At 54.4% G+C, this 17,332-nt stretch overlaps 6 protein-coding genes across 6 annotated transcripts; 4 read left to right on the forward strand and 2 right to left on the reverse strand.

The window, feature by feature from the left end:
• Positions 1 to 47: 47 nt before the first annotated feature.
• DICSQDRAFT_167868 (MFS general substrate transporter) lies at positions 48 to 2,748 on the reverse strand (the record flags this gene model as incomplete). Its single annotated transcript, XM_007363475.1, has 18 exons — positions 48 to 105; positions 172 to 275; positions 327 to 403; positions 462 to 486; positions 545 to 626; positions 694 to 827; positions 886 to 944; positions 1,001 to 1,076; positions 1,130 to 1,313; positions 1,367 to 1,416; positions 1,465 to 1,540; positions 1,599 to 1,667; positions 1,727 to 1,744; positions 1,800 to 1,900; positions 1,954 to 1,998; positions 2,054 to 2,201; positions 2,262 to 2,323; positions 2,425 to 2,748. 18 exons carry the CDS (start codon positions 2,746 to 2,748, stop codon positions 48 to 50), a joined length of 1,692 nt encoding a protein of 563 aa, XP_007363537.1.
• A 2,964-nt stretch (positions 2,749 to 5,712) lies between these two features.
• DICSQDRAFT_101878 (G-protein alpha subunit) lies at positions 5,713 to 8,094 on the forward strand. The gene is made up of 11 exons (XM_007363476.1): positions 5,713 to 6,045; positions 6,205 to 6,862; positions 6,929 to 6,981; positions 7,037 to 7,102; positions 7,160 to 7,219; positions 7,271 to 7,297; positions 7,353 to 7,429; positions 7,487 to 7,664; positions 7,734 to 7,816; positions 7,871 to 7,904; positions 7,973 to 8,094. The coding sequence occupies exons 1-11, from the start codon at positions 5,802 to 5,804 to the stop codon at positions 8,020 to 8,022; spliced, it is 1,530 nt and encodes a 509-aa protein (XP_007363538.1). The 5' UTR covers positions 5,713 to 5,801; the 3' UTR covers positions 8,023 to 8,094.
• A 451-nt stretch (positions 8,095 to 8,545) lies between these two features.
• On the forward strand, positions 8,546 to 9,574 carry DICSQDRAFT_134423 (uncharacterized protein). The gene is made up of 5 exons (XM_007363477.1): positions 8,546 to 8,632; positions 8,722 to 8,804; positions 8,949 to 8,973; positions 9,030 to 9,096; positions 9,154 to 9,574. The coding sequence occupies exons 1-5, from the start codon at positions 8,600 to 8,602 to the stop codon at positions 9,255 to 9,257; spliced, it is 312 nt and encodes a 103-aa protein (XP_007363539.1). The 5' UTR covers positions 8,546 to 8,599; the 3' UTR covers positions 9,258 to 9,574.
• An 828-nt stretch (positions 9,575 to 10,402) lies between these two features.
• On the forward strand, positions 10,403 to 12,295 carry DICSQDRAFT_160329 (uncharacterized protein; the record flags this gene model as incomplete). Its single annotated transcript, XM_007363478.1, has 1 exon — positions 10,403 to 12,295. The coding sequence occupies one exon, from the start codon at positions 10,403 to 10,405 to the stop codon at positions 12,275 to 12,277; it is 1,875 nt and encodes a 624-aa protein (XP_007363540.1). The 3' UTR covers positions 12,278 to 12,295.
• A 1-nt stretch (position 12,296) lies between these two features.
• On the reverse strand, positions 12,297 to 12,990 carry DICSQDRAFT_101883 (immunomodulatory protein). Its single transcript, XM_007363479.1, has 2 exons — positions 12,983 to 12,990; positions 12,297 to 12,917 (listed from the first exon to the last, which is right to left on the reverse strand). Exon 2 carries the CDS (start codon positions 12,907 to 12,909, stop codon positions 12,574 to 12,576), a length of 336 nt encoding a protein of 111 aa, XP_007363541.1. The 5' UTR covers positions 12,910 to 12,917; positions 12,983 to 12,990; the 3' UTR covers positions 12,297 to 12,573.
• Positions 12,991 to 14,287: 1,297 nt separating this feature from the next.
• Positions 14,288 to 16,135, forward strand: DICSQDRAFT_145296 (uncharacterized protein; the record flags this gene model as incomplete). Its single annotated transcript, XM_007363480.1, has 4 exons — positions 14,288 to 14,617; positions 14,670 to 14,911; positions 14,965 to 15,970; positions 15,992 to 16,135. 4 exons carry the CDS (start codon positions 14,288 to 14,290, stop codon positions 16,133 to 16,135), a joined length of 1,722 nt encoding a protein of 573 aa, XP_007363542.1.
• Between the last annotated feature and the right edge of the window lie 1,197 nt (positions 16,136 to 17,332).

The following is a 17,332-nucleotide window of genomic DNA, read 5'->3' on the forward strand; positions in this document are numbered from 1 at the left end:
CTGAACATGACAAGCACACCCGGGTGCCTACACGCAACGCAGATAGACTAAATGATGCGCACGGGGTCTTGGTACCGCGATTTCGCGCGGAACGCGGGACCATACCTAGTGATGGTGATAGAGGTTAGTGTTCTGTGTAGCACAGGTGACCTAGGCCACAAGACCCCTCACCGTTTGAGGACAATGGGGATGGGGATAGCGACGATGGCGACACACCCCACTAAGGTCGACGCCCACCGCGGGTCGAGGGCGCGGTACATCTGCGTCGAGAAGAGCTATCGGGACGTGAGATGAGTCGCTACGGCAGTGACGTTGTGTAAACTTACTGGGAACACCGCGCCGAAGACGTTTCGGATGGCCATGCTGGATGAGAGTGCGCTTGCTGCTGCGAAAGCGTAGACGTCTGCGCTTAATGCGTTAGCTACCGTCCGCGGTCCACGATAACCGCCAGAAGGACATACCGACGATGTAATTGAACATTGCGACCTGTCGGTATCTCCGAATTGAGTACGGCTGATCTGGAATAGGGCAAGTGCATACGCACCATCAAGAGAAGCATCGTACAACCCATGACGAAGCCTGACATCATCGGAACCCAGAAGTTGATCGTCGGGAACGACGTCCACCTGTCAGATAGAATTGAGATTGGTTGTAAGTGGGCGGATTTCGAGCACTCTGAGAGACATCGCATACCCGAACCACAAGAAGGTGATGGCGAAGAGAGGGGCGGCCCACACCGCCACCCAGAGCCGCTCTTCAGGAGGAACTGGGTTAGGCGCATATGCCTTCACCTTCCGCTCGTACTCGGGTTGTATGACCCAGAGGTGCTGAAGAGAGGAGATTCTATGGGCTATGCAATCGGAGAGAGAATAGGGCTTGACATACCAGAGCCAATGCGAAAAAGTTGCCAGCGGTCACAGGGAGGTATGTCAGGGCGAGCGTGCCTGGGTAACACGCGGGCCGTGAGTCTTGGAAACCTTAGTGCTCAGGAGTCACCTACTGGAAGAGAAGTGATAGCCCTCCTGGAAAACGACAGGGTACGCCTCCAATAGCATGTACAGACAACCGCCGAGAAACTAGATCTCGTGATGAGCGTTCGTGTGATGAGAACAGAGGGTGGTGCACCCACCGCCAGGTACATCGTGGTAGCGATTAGCATGGGCTCGAGGAGGAACATGATAAAAGGTTTGGCCAGTGTATCATGAAGCCTTCCAGACAGCTTGGGACTCTGAACTAGCTCAAGGGGGGCCTGGTAGCGCACGTCACCCGTCTCCTTGCGCAAACGCTTAGCCTTGCGGGTAAGAAGGATCGGCCTATGATTCGTGAGTGAAGTTGTCTTAGGTCAAACCATATGAAATAAGCCTACCTGTAGGTCTCTGGGTAGGTGAGGATGATCAAGAGGGTGCACGTGCCGGTCTAGGGTGGACGTGAGAGCACGTTTGGATCCGATAGAATGACACGGACCATTATGGCGAGCATCCAGAAACACCACTTCCAATCAATGTTTGCTGCAGCCATGTAGCCGCTGACAAGAGGACCGCTGAGAGATGACAATGAGCTCTGAACTCTGAGTAATGTGAGTCGGTGAATCAGCATACATTGTAGGACCGATGAAAGACAGGATAGCTTGGACGATGAGAGCTTTCTCCCTTGTCGCATCATCCCAGCTGTCATGCAGAAACTCGGATAAATATTGACGAGCATATCCAAGAACACGCGTACTAACAGATCGACAGCAAAGGCACTAAAGAAATATGGATGAGCACGTTGTCCTGGCCAATATACATGGAATGACGTACGGGGCTATGGGCTGAGTAGAAGCCGAGAAGACACCGCCTAAGAATCGGAAGGCGGCGATAGCACCGAAGTGCGTTGCGAAGGGACATGCAATTTGAAAGGCCTGCATTCGTCGGTTAGGATCGTTACGATAGTGTGTAGGGGATGAGTACGTACCGTGAACCCAAGGAAGCTGATGATCAAGATGGGTCGACGTCCGTACTGATAGAAACTAGACGTAAGCCGTGGGCACTGGTGGGGATGCTGACCCACAAACCTGTTCAGAGAGCGGAGCCCACAGAAGAGGCCCAACGCAAAAGCCCATAACAAAAAGCGAGATGACGAGCGCGTCGAGTTCGGCATCGAGGTGAAACTTGGCGAGGATGTCGGTGGCATACCCGGACGGCGCGGACGACGCAAAGGTCCTGCATTGAAACTGTTAGTCACAAGGGGGGACCACGTCCCACATCCGTCGTGGCACTTACGTCACAAAGCCCAATAAGCCTCCAAGCATGTTCAGGTACCACTTGTACCATCCTGACCAGTTCTACGACGATAGGAAGTCAGCGCAGGCTCAAATGAAGAGTTCATCTCGCATGGCTCGGGACTTGCCTTGGGGTCGTCCCGCTCTCCTGCCTCGAATCTGACCAAAAACTCCTCCACGGGAGTAGTCTGACCCGAGTCTATCTCCTTCTCAATGATTTCACTCATTTTGTCCGAGTCCATGCTGGTCCTCTTGAACTCTAGCCTGGTGTCCGTGCTCGCCCTAATAGTTTGGTCGAGACTCTTCCTGGCAGCGATGTTGACGCTGCCCCTAACGGTGCTGTCGACGCTCTCCCTGATGGGGAAGTCGAGGCTCCCGCGAACAGTGACGTCCTCGCTGGCCCGTGGTGTGACATCAATGCTGTCGCGGGCAGCGAAGGAGTCCATGAGTTCCTTCTGCGCGAAGGCGGGGTATCCGGTTACGAGCATTTTCGGTTGTTCGTTGGATTTCGTTCTTGATGTCGTGCTGGAGGCTGAGTCGTTCGAAGCGGTGCTCGCAATGGAGGGAGTCGTCCTAGTGGAAGTAGAGGAGGTCGTTCTGGGAGCGGAGTTCGTAAAATTCGTCCTAGGGGTCGTGAACGTCTGCATAGACTTGGGTGCGTACAACCTCATAGGGCGAAAGCCATACAAGAGGCAGTGGTGGTACTCCAGTGTTGCCCGTCATCTTCGTCCTATATAGTCGCACGTACCGTTCTAAGCGGCGGAGGCGGATGGAACTTCGTTTGGCATCCTCGCACCATTCTGCGCAAGACACCAACACCATAGACCGTTCTCGCAAGCAACCGAGGCGGACGACACCAATGGTGCAAGGACGCTGGGAAGATATACATATGGGGCAATGTACGAGAAGCCCTCGAGTACGATGTCAAAAGCATCGAGCCTGAGTAGAGAAAGCTGGAATTCACATATGCCTGTATGGTAGTCTCTTCAAGCATTTCAAGCCCTGCCGCGCGTGAATCGGCTCATGAGTGACAGGTGGCGCTGTGGAATAAATCTATAAGACGCGATTACCATACTCGTTGCTCAGCTCCGGTACCGATCAAGAGATAACCCTGAAACGCATGCAGGGTAGAATAAGATGCCTGTGTATAGACGATCCGACTTAGCATATTCGATGCTCGACAGATCGAATAAAAGAAGTACGTACCCCAAGACACACGCCGCCGCCTCATAATCCAGGTTTCACGCTCAGTTCCAGCCGCCGGGTACTAGTCTGTGAATGGCCGCGAAAGTAGCATGTGTGCAGGAGGGGCGACGACGTTGCATCACAACGAGGCCGAAAGACAAGCCCATCGCGTTGTCGAAGCGAGGGAACAGCGGAAAGCATGATGGAGGCCTCGTACGACAGGAGTCGCCGTGATGAGCTGACTTGATGGAGGCGCAGCACTGGTAGCTCGTAAATGCCTGTCGCAAAGCGCTAGCTTAGCAGACAAGATGGTGAGAATCACACCTTGAGAAAGGCGAGGGGGATGTATCACGATGGTAGCCATGGAGATTTTGAGAAGAGATCTGCACTGCTGCGAAGAGAAGCGTCCGATGCTGAGGGGACACTGAGAAGGCTCTCGGCGAGCTGACCGAGGCGGCAGTCAGTCTGCTTGTCCTGCAGAACCATCCGGGACCGAGAGAGTAAACAGGATATGTAGCGTACATGGCGAATAGTGCGACAAGCAAACAATCCAAAGGAAACAAAACGGTCACGCACCGAGTACAATCGAGATGACAGCAGATGTGCTCGAGCAATTCGTGCATCATCATAAGCGAGCGACGAGGAGCCAACAAGTATGACGCTGAAATCCTTGATCTGTTCTGTAAACCTGGCCACCGCCGCCATTTCAGAGGTGCCGTCTCTTGAGACGGTGGAGGTCGCAGGTAAAGGAAACATTAGCGGTCCAAGAAACTGAGGCGAGCACTGGTCCGGGTTCGCTTCGGGCTATGATCTATCATGAAAGAGCAACTCGCAGACGGCGAGGGGTGGCTAGGCCTTCTGACAGACTCAAGCGGGCCATGAATTAGCTATAGGGGAATAGCGAGAGAGCCCAGAAGCTGGAAAACCCTTACCTAGGTAGCAACTGCCGATGCTTCCCAGCAGCCCGGCGACCTAGCACTGGTCTAAGTAGTTGCAAAGCCTTCATATGATGGCATGTCTGTGTTCACCTAAGCCTGGGTTACAGAGGGCACGAGACCACGGTCGAAGGAGCCTTTGAAGACCACAGCCTATCGAACTTTGCCTACAGCTTGCTGACGTAGCGCACGATTTCTCTGTCAAAGGTTCCATCAGCACACACTACATAGTGAGCAATGTAACAATAGATGCCACGGTGACGTACGATTTGCGTTTCTAGGATAGCTTCGCGCCAGAACGCCGCTGGTCTCACGCTGGTCTCTTCCGGCTTATCTTCCCCGCACTACCCGCGATCGCCGGCTATGTTTGCATGCTTCCTGCTACATAGATTGGAGAAGATTTTGGAGACTCTGTCTTGCCATGTTGCCCTGAAGGTTCAAGCGGTAGCCTCCCTCCTATCGCACTTGTTATCACTGCCTGAATGCCGGCTCTCTGAGCCAGATGGTAGTTGGTGATTCAACATTCACGATGGGCATGGAAGAGAGCAGGCGACATGAGTCCAAGGACCAAGGTGTTGGACGTGCGGATGTCAGTAGACCAAGAAGTACTGCTAACGTGAGCCGACAGAGACGCCGCCTTCGGAGGGGCTACCATTGACACGCTTCTCTGCTTTACCACGACACGGTCCTCGGCACTACCGGTACGTACGAGAATGTGCATATGTGGTTGAAATCGGGTTTCACTCGAAAGACTGCCACTACTTATCTTGGCATTCACGCGCATGCCTGATACATATTCAGAAATGAAGAGCCGCGGAGAAGTGATGCCAGCGCGGCTGCCACCATCGTCCGCAACACCATTGCGACTCGGATCGCGCCCGGCACGCCGCCTGCGACAACACCGCTGTAGGCGCAGCGCGCGTAGGGGTGATACGGCTGCATCTGGAGGGCAACGGGTATAATAGCGGAATCACTGTGCAAATCCGGCGTGGGCGGTGAGCACCACGGTTTCGCCGCCGTCGCCCGATACTCACGGACCCGGTGGGATCAGGTTTATGCAGGTTGGTATGGGAGCCGAGTGTTCCAAGAGACGTTCGAAATTCAGCGAGGATGGTCGCCGGTCGACGGGGTGTGTTTGAATGCCATCATCAGATCTCATAGATCCAGTATCATCGATCCCGGAAAACGCGCCCCTGCCTTGCGTTGTCCCGAGGCCAGCTAAGAACCGACGCCGGCCAGGGGGCGGATGGTTGGAATCCCATCTTTGCCTTTGCCTCCGCCCCCTTCGCTATCTAAAACATCTGCTGGCTGGCGCGCCTTGTATGCCCCCTCCTTCGCGGCGGGCAGGTTTGAGTGCCGGATTTACGGTTCTGCGCTGTGCTCTACGAGCCGACGATAACTTCAAAGACGATTTGTCAGACATGCCGCACCCCGGCAGCAGCTCTGGCAAGGGGAAGGAGATCGCCTCCCTCTACGAAGATGCGCGCGACAGCGGCCAGTGGCCGCCATACCCACCTCCGGGGGAGACTGAACTGGAGAAGGCACTCAGATTGGAGGATGAGAGGGAGGCAAGGCGCGTGTCGGACGCGATCGACCAAGCACTCGAGCTCGAACTGCAATCTACACGGAGGAAGCGGAAGGAAGAGACGCGGCTGCTCCTGCTAGGTACGCCTGCCTCCGCGTGCGTCAGCTGAAGACTCGTTAACGTCGCAATGCTGAATTCGGACTGACGGCGCGCCACTCGATCGGACCTGTTCTGTTGACCACCCTGCCTTGGCACGTCACAACGCTTACCGTTTGACGTATGACCGCATGCGCTTGCAGGGCAGTCGGAGTCCGGGAAGTCAACAATGCTCAAGAACTTCCAGCTGCATTTTACCCCGCGAGCATTCCGCGCAGAGGGCGATGCCTGGCGCGCGGTGATCCACCTCAACCTCGTCCGGTCCGTCAACTACATCATCGATCTCCTTAGCCATACAGCGGACGCGCAGCTATCCCACTCTAATTCGACGACGTACCGCCCCCACGGCGACGTATCCCTGCACTCGCAAGGGAGTGCAAGCCCGACGGCTGCGACGTTCGGGCAAGCGCATCCGCACCACCGCGCATCGCAGAAGCCACAGCCATCGAGCGAGATCCGGCGTTTCAAGCTCGCGCTCTCGCCGCTGAGACAGGTCGAGATGATCCTCGCCAAACAGCTGTCGGTGCACGAGCGTGAGATCCATGATCCTTCGAACACTATTTCGAGCGGGCGACCGTCGGAGGTCACGGTGCGAGGCGGGCGAGCATGGGTGTCGCTGCTGAAGCGTAAGCCTCAGGACAAGGCGCAAACCCAATACGACCAGGACCATGCGGAGGCGCTCGAAAACGCCAGGCAGATTCTCGATGCGTGTCGAGCGGATATTGTGGCGTTGTGGGCGAGTGAGGGCGTGCAGGCAGGCTTGACAGAGGAAGGGGTCGTGCTGAGGGAGCAGTCCGGATTGTGCGTATCCATGCGTCGGCTCCTTGGAGACTTCTTCCCCGCTAACGGACTTCTGTATTGACACAGCTTCTTGGACCAAGCGGAACGAATAGCAAGCATGAGTTACGAGCCCACGTTTGGTACTTGCTTCCCATCCTCGTGCCTGCGGTGAGCGAGATGTAACGTTGGTTGCAGATGACATTCTGCGTGCGCGGCTACAGACGGTCGGAGTGGAGGAGCACCAGTTAGTGATGGAGACGGGTGAGCTCTGCTCAACCTTCCAGGCTTTATGATACAAACCCGACGACGGCTCTGCAGCGGCCGAAAACGGTCAACAGTGGATATTCTATGATGTTGGTGGCGCCCGAGGTCAACGGGGTGCGTCCTATAGTCTTCATGTCTTGCCTCGACGCTCAGCCGTGTATATAGCGTCATGGCTACCATACTTCGAGGATGGTGCGTACGATGATCCGAGACGGTCTCGCTCTATGCTAAATTCGACTTGTTGTAGTGAACGCCATCATCTTCATGTGTTCTACGGCCGGTTTCAACGAGGTCCTTCTGGAGGACCGCGCCGTCAATCGTCTGGTGCGCCCCATGTAGACCACGCCTGCACGGTAAGGCTCCGACTAACATCATCGTCAGCTGGACTCGTTCAACCTCTGGAAGACGATCTGCTCGAGTCGACTACTCAGTTCGATCCAATTCATCCTGCTGCTCAACAAAACCGACATCCTAGAAGCAAGACTCCAAGCGGGCGTGCAGTTCTCAAGTTATGTGAAGAGCTACCGAGGTGAGAACGACCTCATGTCCGTCACAGATTGTGAGTGCAATCTTCGGTGATGAGTTACTCCGCCACTTCAATTCATTCGCGCTAACCGATCTCGGGCAGATCTTCGAAAAAAATTCATCGCTATGCACCACCATCACTCGCCGGAACCGCGGCAATTGCATGTACATACGACCTGTGCAATTGTGAGTGGACACGTCGCAGCTTGTAATGTCGCTGACTGTGGTCCGCCTCTAAAGAACATTGACATGACTTCCGCGGTACTCATGCGAAGTACGGCCATTTCCGCTCTGATGTCGTGGGCTTCGTCGGCTGAAACCAAGCTGTTATGACTCTCACAGTACGAGACGCGATCCTCGTAACATACCTCATGGCCACCGACATGCTATAGGGTCCACAGGTAGCGGATGATGATGCCAGGAGATGCTGCACATGCAACATACCACAACAGGCACATTGTAATATTACGAACACTATCCACATTTTGCTCTGTCACTCGCTGCTCGCTACGTATCATAGTAATGTCTTAATTGATGGCTCCGGAATAGAGAGGGCCCAGCAGCGTGTAACCATTTTGTCACGATATCAGCACTAGTGCTAGTCACTATACGCGGAGGCTAGCTTGTACGTTGAGCTCAGGCACGGATATTGCTCAGGTTCCGCGACCTGCAATATATACCGAAGTGACCTTGCCGTTTCCTGCCATGCCGCAAGTCACCAAAGACGCCGGAGCTTCGCCCCTTGCGCGTTCGACGCGTCCGGACGCGTCCGGTCACTAGCAGTCACGTCGGAGGCAGATTACGTCATGGCCGGCTGCGGCTGCGTCCCTGGGCGCAGCTGCCTCCGTGACCCCGGGCCACGCCGACTCCATCCTCCTCTCAGAGTCCTGACGTCTTCCTTGTCCCTTTCCCACTAGCATCTCTCTATACATCACAACAACCGCTTTACCACCAGCACTCGCATTCATCATGGTTCGCGGCTCGGACGTCCTTCTCATCGTTGTATGTATTTTGTTCACGTCATTCAGGCCATTGCACCGCCTCCGCATATGTTCGAGAATATGGAGCTGAGCTGATTCCTGCGTCTATAGGTTGCTATCCTTTTCCCCCCTGCCGCAGCGGCATTCATCACTGGTTGCAGCTGTGACCTCCTCATCAACATCCTCCTGACTGTGTGAGTGTTCCAAGTCCCAACCGGTCGAATCAAGTTAGACGGCGGTGACCCGCCTGAGACATGTCGATCGGTATACGTATGCGAGATACTCACCGATGCCGTTCTTCTCATATGCCACCTCTTGGCTGTTTTCCCCTGGATTAGCCTCGGGTATCTTCCAGGACATCTGGTAAGCAACCTCATCTGAAGCCTTGTGCATACAATTCCTAATGCTGCGTTGCGCAGCATGCCTTCTGGTTAATCTACAAGAAGATGCAGGCCGAGGAGCGCTACGGCCGTGGCGGATACATCTGTGCGTCGTTACATCCATTTCGTTCTAGACGTAGACTGAGGAGGGATGCAAACCTAGATGTGGGCAATGGCGAGTACCAGCCAGCTGCCTACCAGCAGGCACCCGGCGGTGTTCCCCCGCAGCCGAACTACGGTGCTACTGGCGGTGCATACACCCACTAAGCGCGGTTCTGAGCCTAAGGGTCGAGCCTGCGTATTCGCGTTGCCTAGGTCGATAGAAATGGTTACATGGTTTCACGGACCGACCTTCTTGTTTGCTGCTTTTCCCTGTAACGAGTTTGTAGTGTTGTATGTAGGCGTCGAGATGTGTAATGATTTCTCTTTGGGAGACACGCCACACTTGAAGTTTACGATTCACTTACTTCGGCTCGATTTTTGGGAGGCTGTGTTGTCTGCGTCGGGATACTATAATCATATCGGCTGCAAGTCGTAGGGTGAGTCTGTAATGCTCGATAATCCACAATACTCAACATCTCCGATATAGATGTCCCACATATCCGCGTAATTGCACTCGTTAGATAGAGCAAACCGTCTATGAAACAGTATATAAGAGAGCCCGGTTGGATCATCAGCCGCCCGGTCGCTCCAGATAGTTTGATCTGATCAGGCCCACAAACACTAACGCATGCGCAAGGGTCGTATGCCAGATGAGACTCACAACATCCATTGTTGGGACAGCATCATTTGGATTTGGCCAGGACTATCTCTCGAATTGTGGGGATGGTTGCGACAGTCTCGTCCTCCAAGGGTCCCGCGCCAGGTGCCGTTGCTTGTCATGTATTGCAGGCAAGCTCTAGGACAATACAGCTTTGACTTTGCTGAATATTCCATTCAAGGGCTACCTACGCATTGGCTAGATGGGCATGTATTTCGACGTGACTGGAGGAGGGTCATCCTAGTCGACGGCTTCGTCAATGACCGGGAGGTGACACCGCCGTCTTTTGTTTGTTTGTAAGCCCCATGAACCTACTCCCGTAGACGATATCTGATAAGCAGAAACATACTTGGGGACCCGAAAGAAAGAAGGGCAGATATGCGCCGGAGTTTGAACAGAGCAGGTCGAAGCGTGCTGATAAAAGGCGCCCTTCTCCGCTTTACACCTTCCTCCTCCACCACCACATCTCCACTCTCCTCCTTCGAGCACCTCTGCGCCGGGTAAGCTTATTTGACTCCTTATGCATTGGATTGAGTCGTCATGACCGCTATTACTCTCTAGATCGCGAGCTCCACAGTCCTAACCACCTCCGTCCGCTGGCCTTCGAGCTCCCCTCCATCGAAAAGGCCATCTCCAACAAGCCCTGCCGCACATGGCTTCCGCCCCTCCAACCGAAATACTTTGCCAGATATTCCACCTCGTCCGTCGGGACGCGTTGGACCACGACGAGGCGGATATGTCGTGGGCGAGCTTAGCGTGCGTCAGCAAGCATTGGCGTAATGCCTTGTATGGCGACCCCTCCATGTGGACGAACCTCTTCTTTCGGCCACACACCCCTCTACTCACCATTGCCGTGGTTCTGAGGCGTTCAGGGCTCCTGCAGGGGTTGCAAGTCACAGTCGATGCAGGTCACGGGGTTCGCCAAGACGGCTGGTTCCGAACACTATTTCGAAACCTCCACTACGCGCAATTGCCGATCTCGGAGAGTGTTACCTCTCTACGGATTCGGTGGCACGTCACCGTGCGTGCGGAGGCGTTCGATGTCGTGGAGGCGCTGCGCGCGGACCACGTCCAGGCGCTGCAGCTGGAAGAGTATGCCGAGCCATTGTCTGAAGCGCGATCGCTGAGCTGGAGCGAAGACGTCTGGGGCTCCGATACCGATGTAGACGAGGAGGATGAGGAGGACGAGGATGAGGAGGATGAGGATGAAAAACGAACAGAGGCTAACGGCTGGGATTGTGGTGAGTCGGATAGTCCGCCTGACAGCGCGTCCGAGACTTCGGACGAGTCCGAGGTCGACAGCGAGGATTCTGTTTCGCAGTTCGCGGAAGACTACGCGGACGCTACACAGCCTGGTGACACGTTTGTTGTCGACGAGGACCCGGAAAGCCCGAGGATCTTGAAGCTGCCTCGTCTCCCTAGCCTGGAGGCCCTGGACACATCGGGCATCTTGGTGGATATACCGCAGCAGGTCAAGGAGAAGCTGGTCCTCTTGAATCTCTCCTCCACCGTGTCTTACTATGAAGACTTCGTATTGGCAGGGCATCCTCAATCTTGGCTGCTCGATACGCTGGAGGGATGTACACACCTTCAGCGCTTATCGTTGGACTACACGCTCCCGATCGAAGATGACCACCCGGCGTTTCGCCCAATCGTGCTACCGAGGCTCGAGTACCTCTTCATCGAAGATCGCCTAGAGTATATGGAGGAGCTCGTTCCTTTCTTCCTGCATCCCTTCCCCACTGTCGAGTTTCGGGCCGTTCTGGGACCGGGTCAAGTTTTGTACCAAGCGCAAAGCGGAATATTCAGCAGCAACTTCCCCTCAGGCATGGGCGAACCCATCACGGCCCTCGACTTACGCGTCGACGGCCAGTTCACCGTCAAGGGCTGGCCAGGCGAAGATGCTGATCACCTCGAGGCCCGCCAGAGCTCAACGGGTACCTTTGACACCACCGGGTGGACGGCCATCGATCGCGCCGCGCTGCTTCCCAGCGCCGTAGAGAAGCTCTCCCGCATCGTTGACTCGGCGCGGATAGTTCATCTCTCGATTCACATTTCGCCTGTCCGCCAGTATCAGGACTCCTGCGTGTATTGGCAGCCCCACGTCATTCAGGCCTTCCCCAGTATACGCCGGTTCGCGTTGGGCAGCCGTTGGGCTGTGAAGGCGTTCATTCGGGACGCGTGCAAGGAAGCAGAGCCCCTGGCACGTTGGACCGACCTGAACGAACTCAACTTCTGTCTGGGGGAGGTCAGCGAGTCTGTTGTGCAGTTCATCGAGCCGTTCTGGGAGAGGGTCCGCTTGTCGAAACCTGACTCAAGGCTCGTCTTGCGACTGCATCCTGATGCTGAGCGGATGGCGTGCCCCGACCGGCTGCAATCGCTGAAGCTCCTTGCTCAGAGCCCGGACTCGAGGAAGCGGCTCGAGCTCGTGACCGATTGCTGCGAAACATGTGGCACGTCCGAGCCATTCGACGATGCTGTGTTCTGCATCGATCCGCGCAAACTTACTCTAGCACCATCCTACTAGGTAACTACAACGGCACGACGCTTTACCTTATCTTTACATTATCGACACCCATGAGTTCACTACTACTATGCTGCTTCATGCTTTCCGTATGTAACACCACCTCACGTCAGCGGACTCGGCATCCTTACATCGTTGTATCTACTAGTACACGTCCCTCCACGTAGCTACGCCTGCACTCGCAATATAATGACAATTGATATCGAACATCTTGCGCCTCTCTGCGACATGATGATACACTTCACAAGTAACTCCAGCAGTAGAAGTTGTCACCATGTCGCGTTTCAGGGTCGCTACCGCTAGTTCCACTGGGCGATGAGGTACTGGTTCCCGCTCTCGGGGTCGACGACATACACCCGGATGCGGTTGCTGTCCGCGATGCCGTACCCGCCGTTGTACTCGAGGAAGTTGACCTTCTGCGAGCCGTCCGGTTGGATCGAGTACGACTTGCGCAGGCCGAGGTCCTTGTCCCCGACGATGACGCGGTACTGGTATGCCTTGTCGTCGAGGACGTGCGGGAAGGTGACGTTGTCGACGTAGGAGGCGGGCGAGCCGCGGCCCCAGGCGGGCGTGTAGTCGAAGTGCACGCGCTGATGCTGCGCCGCGAGGGCGAGGAGGACGGAGGTGTCGACCATGGTTGCTACTAGATGAATGGGAGGGAATTCAGTACAGCGGGCGAGATGGAGTGTGGGAATAGGTGAGTCGGACCTGTTGCCTTCTGAGAGGTCTGCAATGTGGGCTGTCGTTAGCAGAGCGATCCACTGGGTCGAATGCAGAGGGCTTACCGGATTAGATGGGTGCAAGCGAACACTGAAGAGTACGAACATCAGATTGACTGTCTTTTATACAGGTAGACCAGCGCACAGTCCGCCATGGTGTGGGACACAGCATCGTGAACCCTTCTGCGCAAATGTAGAAGACAGTCCCCGGGAAATTGGTGCATATCAGGTGTTCAACCCGGTCCAAGGAAACACCGTAACCTCTCGATGCAGATGTCAACACTAGGGATCGCCACTGACACTTGCACTGTATAGAAGACTGCAACGAAGCTCCCATGATGCTTGACAGGCTCTCAATAATGCCTAAAGATGTGCTGATCACGTACGATAACGATATGAGGGTAGATGGCGCTGGTCAGGTGGATCGAGGGTAGTGTACGCGGCAAAATGCTGCCATTCTGCCGCTGCCATTCTGCCAGTGGCAATTGCCATTTTGCCAGCGGACCTTCCCTGGCAGATATTGGCAGATATATAAGCGCCTGATGAATATATTTGGAAATACCGTTATACTGGCGTGAGCTGGTGTTCAAAGTTCCCTTCTGTGGACACGTCACATCGTCTCTAGCGGCTTCTATGTCCCAATCCGCCAGCGCCCAATCCTCCAACAAGGGACGGAAGCAGCCTGCTGTCGTCACTAGCAACTTCACACGCTTAGAGGCTGTCAGTAACAAGTCAAACCGCTTCTTTTGGCAATGCAAGCACTGCGGTCCAACCTCACAGTATGGTGCTCGCATTGAAGGCCGCGACAATAACCTTCTCAATCACCTGGTGGACTCCAAGAAATGCCCAAAAGCTCCGCACTCTGTTCGCTGTGATGCCGGAATAGCCCTCCGTGCCAAGGGTGCTGTTGATCCAGCAACGGTTCCTCTGCCGGATGAGGTCACACCCGAAACCACCAGCACCCCCACAGACTCAAACTCCACAGGAGGTGGTACTTCCGAAGCCCCAGACTCTGTGCCTGTCCCAGCCAAGCGACGGAGAGCAGACTTAAATGGCTACTTCGACCGCACGCTGTCAGAAGCACAGCAGACGAAAGCGGATATAAAGCTTCTTCGGTGAGTTATTATTCACATAACCCTCTGAGAATACCTGTTAATATCGTGTGAACAAGCTATATTGTCCATGCAAACGCCTCCTTCCGCACCTCCGGCAATTGGTATTTCGTTGACTTTGTGCACGAGATCCGGCCATCGTACACACCTGCATCTCCCTACGTTCCCATCGGCTGCTCGATATGGAGAGTGTTCGAGTGTGGGATGAGGAGATGAAGCGGCTTGAGAAACGGAATTTCTTGACATTTCTCTTTGATGGGTGGGAGGATTGCCTAAAGCGGTCGTTGTATGGCTCTATAGCGGCCGAGGTAAAACAACATCCCACCGTACTGAGTCTTGATGATTTGTCAGGCAAACGGGGAAACGTTCCAACATTGATCGAGACCACACAACGTGCAACCTCAACTATGGGGTTAAGTGACATGAAGAAGTTCATTGCCGCCACAACAGACAACCCGACAACAATGCAAGCATATCGACGAGAGCTACAAAAGCTATACCCTTGGCTTCTAGTAATCATTTCCCTTTTGCAATTCGCTAATCCACTAATACCCCGATTCACAGACATTTGCCTGTTTCCTTCATGGTCTTAACACGATCATCGGTGAGATCTCAACATTCGCCAAGATGAAACAGGTTATCAAGAAGGTGACCGAAGTTGTGACGTTCTTCAATCGTTCTCACTACTGGGGTGGACAACTCAAAGGGGAGGCATTGAAACACGGAATCAAGACATCGCTCAAGCAGAATTGCGAGTCCCGGTGGTATGCCCTCGTTCTGCACTGCATGAGTGTCCAGACCTATCGGTAAGCAACCTCTAGAGGGCAGGATACCTATCTTACGATTAATCTGTACTTAGGCCAGCCCTCATCGCTATCTGCATAAGGGAGGATGCGTTACGCCCTCCTGACAAGTTGTCACCCATTCCGAGGTCTATCTACGACATCGTAGTTACGAATGGCAACTTATTCTGGCCTGCGATCGCTCAGTTCATCCGGACCGTAAAGCCTCTTGTCGACGCGATCGGAAATGTTGAGTCGCGCGATGCGACTTTGGCCGACTGCATGCTCGAGCTCATCCGGTGCGCACGAGCTATGACGCGTCTCACCCTTCACGACAGTGATGAGGTGGGGTTCTGGTTGCACTCTAAGGCTGTCTTCAACCGCCGCTTTTACGAAATGGACACCGCACATCACTCCCTCGCCCTCTTTCTCCATCCCCTATGCCGCCGCCTCGCTGTCTCCCAGGTCGCAAATGGCCGCAGCTTCGAGCTCATGAAGAAGACCGCCTTGGAAATCGCCCAGAGGTGGAGCTGGCCTCTACCCCGGGCGAAAGCTCTCAAGGCGGACCTCGAGGCATACTATAAATGCGAAGAACCGTTCACCGGTGGCGATGCCGACGCTCTCAAGTGGTGGACAAACTTACCTGTCGACGCCGCAAAGCACCCTCTGAAGGCCCTTGCAAGAGCCCTACACTCCATCGTACCCCATGCTGGCGATATTGAGCGGCTCTTCTCGGACCTGGGCGGTACGCAGTCAGTAAAACGTTGCCGCCTCTCGGTCGACACCTTCGAGAAGCTCGGTAAGCTTCGGTCAAACCTCTCCCGCCATCTACACCAAAAGCTCGCCCTCAATGGGGTCCCCATTCGTCGCAAGCACTCCCACATGCACACTCGACCAGAGAGCGGCATCGACACAGAGCTCGCCGCTGACCTCGATGAAGACTTCACGTGGGTACCACCACTCACCATTGCCAGAGAGCCATCGGAGGCTCTGGAGGGCCCAGAGGACACAGATCTGGATGATCTGGAGAAGGCTTTCAAGGAGTTTGAAGAGGAGCTTCGAAACCGCGACCTGAACTCGGAGGTGACCATTGATGGCCATGAGGTGCTTGAGGGCGAGCTGTACGACTTTGAGGAGCTTGAGAAGGTAGACAAGAATGTGATTCCGGTGGCAGTTGAGGAGGAGATCACAGTGCTTGTGGGTGGAGAGGCTGAACAAGGTGATACTTGGACCATAGAGGATGTATAGACGGTAGACAGCAGCCATTGCACATCGGGAACAGGTTACGGTGAACGTCCGATATCTGATGTGGGCGTCTATATATTTGCCAGTATTTGCCGCCTCTGGCAATTGCCATATCTGCCATATCTGCCGGCAAAATGACCCAAAACATTTCTGCCATGTACACTAATCGAGGGCGCGTTTGCATTAGGGGTAGTCAAAGATGGCGGTTCGGTGGACAATTCGAGGGAACGATTCGGGAGACGATTCGAGAAGGGGGGAATCCGCGATTCTGCCAGAATCACGTCGAATCGCCGGTGCGAGTCTGGAGGAGCACCGCACACCCGAATCGCGATTCTCTGCACTCGATTCCCTCAGCCCGACCTCGGATAAGCCCTTTTAAAATAGGTTATATGTCGAAATTGTACTGGGGTTTGTCTTAGCACGTCTTACGAGCGACCATGGCCCTACTGCAAGCTTGCCGCTTCTCTACTTTTATCAGAATTGCTGGTCTACAGATTCCCTCCACCTTCAAATGTCCAATCAAACCGAAAACCCTACTGTCAGAAAGTCTGGCCGTCTCACTTGGCAACCTTCTGCTGGCTCTGGCACGAAGACCGGGAATCAAGTGCGCCGTGTGTCTGTTTGATGAAATGGATAGATTTTCTCTGAGGTCCCAAGAGCTGTAACGAAGCATAGTAGGGGGGGAGAGCAACGCGGCACACGGAGAGAAACCGTCGCGCGAGGATGCATGGACTACACTAGGGTAAAGTTTGAAAGTCGGAATAATGAACCCGGTGTTTATTAACAGGTTATTAACATGTTAATTAACGGTTCAAAAGCCCAGGGGTCTATCAGCCCGGTTATATATTGTTCAAAAGTCCGGTCGGAGGCTGTAGGCGTAAGATACCGAGTTCAAGGTAGATGGCGAGGTTAATCTCCGTGCCTAAGCCTTGCGCATGCTTTTGTGCGACCCAGATGATGGAGACAAGGATTACAATGAGGATAGGGTAGCAGATTGCGAGCCAGGCAAGATGATAGGACGCGTGGTGATCATCGATTCAATACGACTGTTAATAAACCTCGGCGGCGTTAGAAAATCTTCTTAACAGTTAATAACACAAGAGTTAATAACAGTTATTAATCCCGGTTAGAAACGGCCTGATTCGGGGCGCCTGTTCATAACTCTCTGTTCGAAAACGATTCTTTTTCTAACCATACCCT

Source organism: Dichomitus squalens (assembly GCF_000275845.1).
Source record: "Dichomitus squalens LYAD-421 SS1 unplaced genomic scaffold DICSQscaffold_6, whole genome shotgun sequence".
Classification (NCBI taxonomy): Eukaryota; Fungi; Basidiomycota; class Agaricomycetes; order Polyporales; family Polyporaceae; genus Dichomitus; species Dichomitus squalens.

What these genes read in the sequence shown, in the direction of transcription:
- DICSQDRAFT_101878 (XM_007363476.1), top strand. Translation starts at nt 5,802, where the DNA reads ATGCCGCACCCCGGCAGCAGCTCTGGCAAGGGGAAGGAGATCGCCTCC. An exon ending in GCTACCATACTTCGAGGATG is followed by an intron (nt 7,298 to 7,352) that starts GTGCGTACGATG and finishes GACTTGTTGTAG; the next exon opens with TGAACGCCATCATCTTCATG. An exon ending in CCTCATGTCCGTCACAGATT is followed by an intron (nt 7,665 to 7,733) that starts GTGAGTGCAATC and finishes GATCTCGGGCAG; the next exon opens with ATCTTCGAAAAAAATTCATC.
- DICSQDRAFT_134423 (XM_007363477.1), top strand. Translation starts at nt 8,600, where the DNA reads ATGGTTCGCGGCTCGGACGTCCTTCTCATCGTT. An exon ending in GGTATCTTCCAGGACATCTG is followed by an intron (nt 8,974 to 9,029) that starts GTAAGCAACCTC and finishes TGCGTTGCGCAG; the next exon opens with CATGCCTTCTGGTTAATCTA. An exon ending in CGGCCGTGGCGGATACATCT is followed by an intron (nt 9,097 to 9,153) that starts GTGCGTCGTTAC and finishes ATGCAAACCTAG; the next exon opens with ATGTGGGCAATGGCGAGTAC.
- DICSQDRAFT_101883 (XM_007363479.1), bottom strand. Translation starts at nt 12,909, where the DNA reads ATGGTCGACACCTCCGTCCTCCTCGCCCTCGCGGCGCAGCATCAGCGC.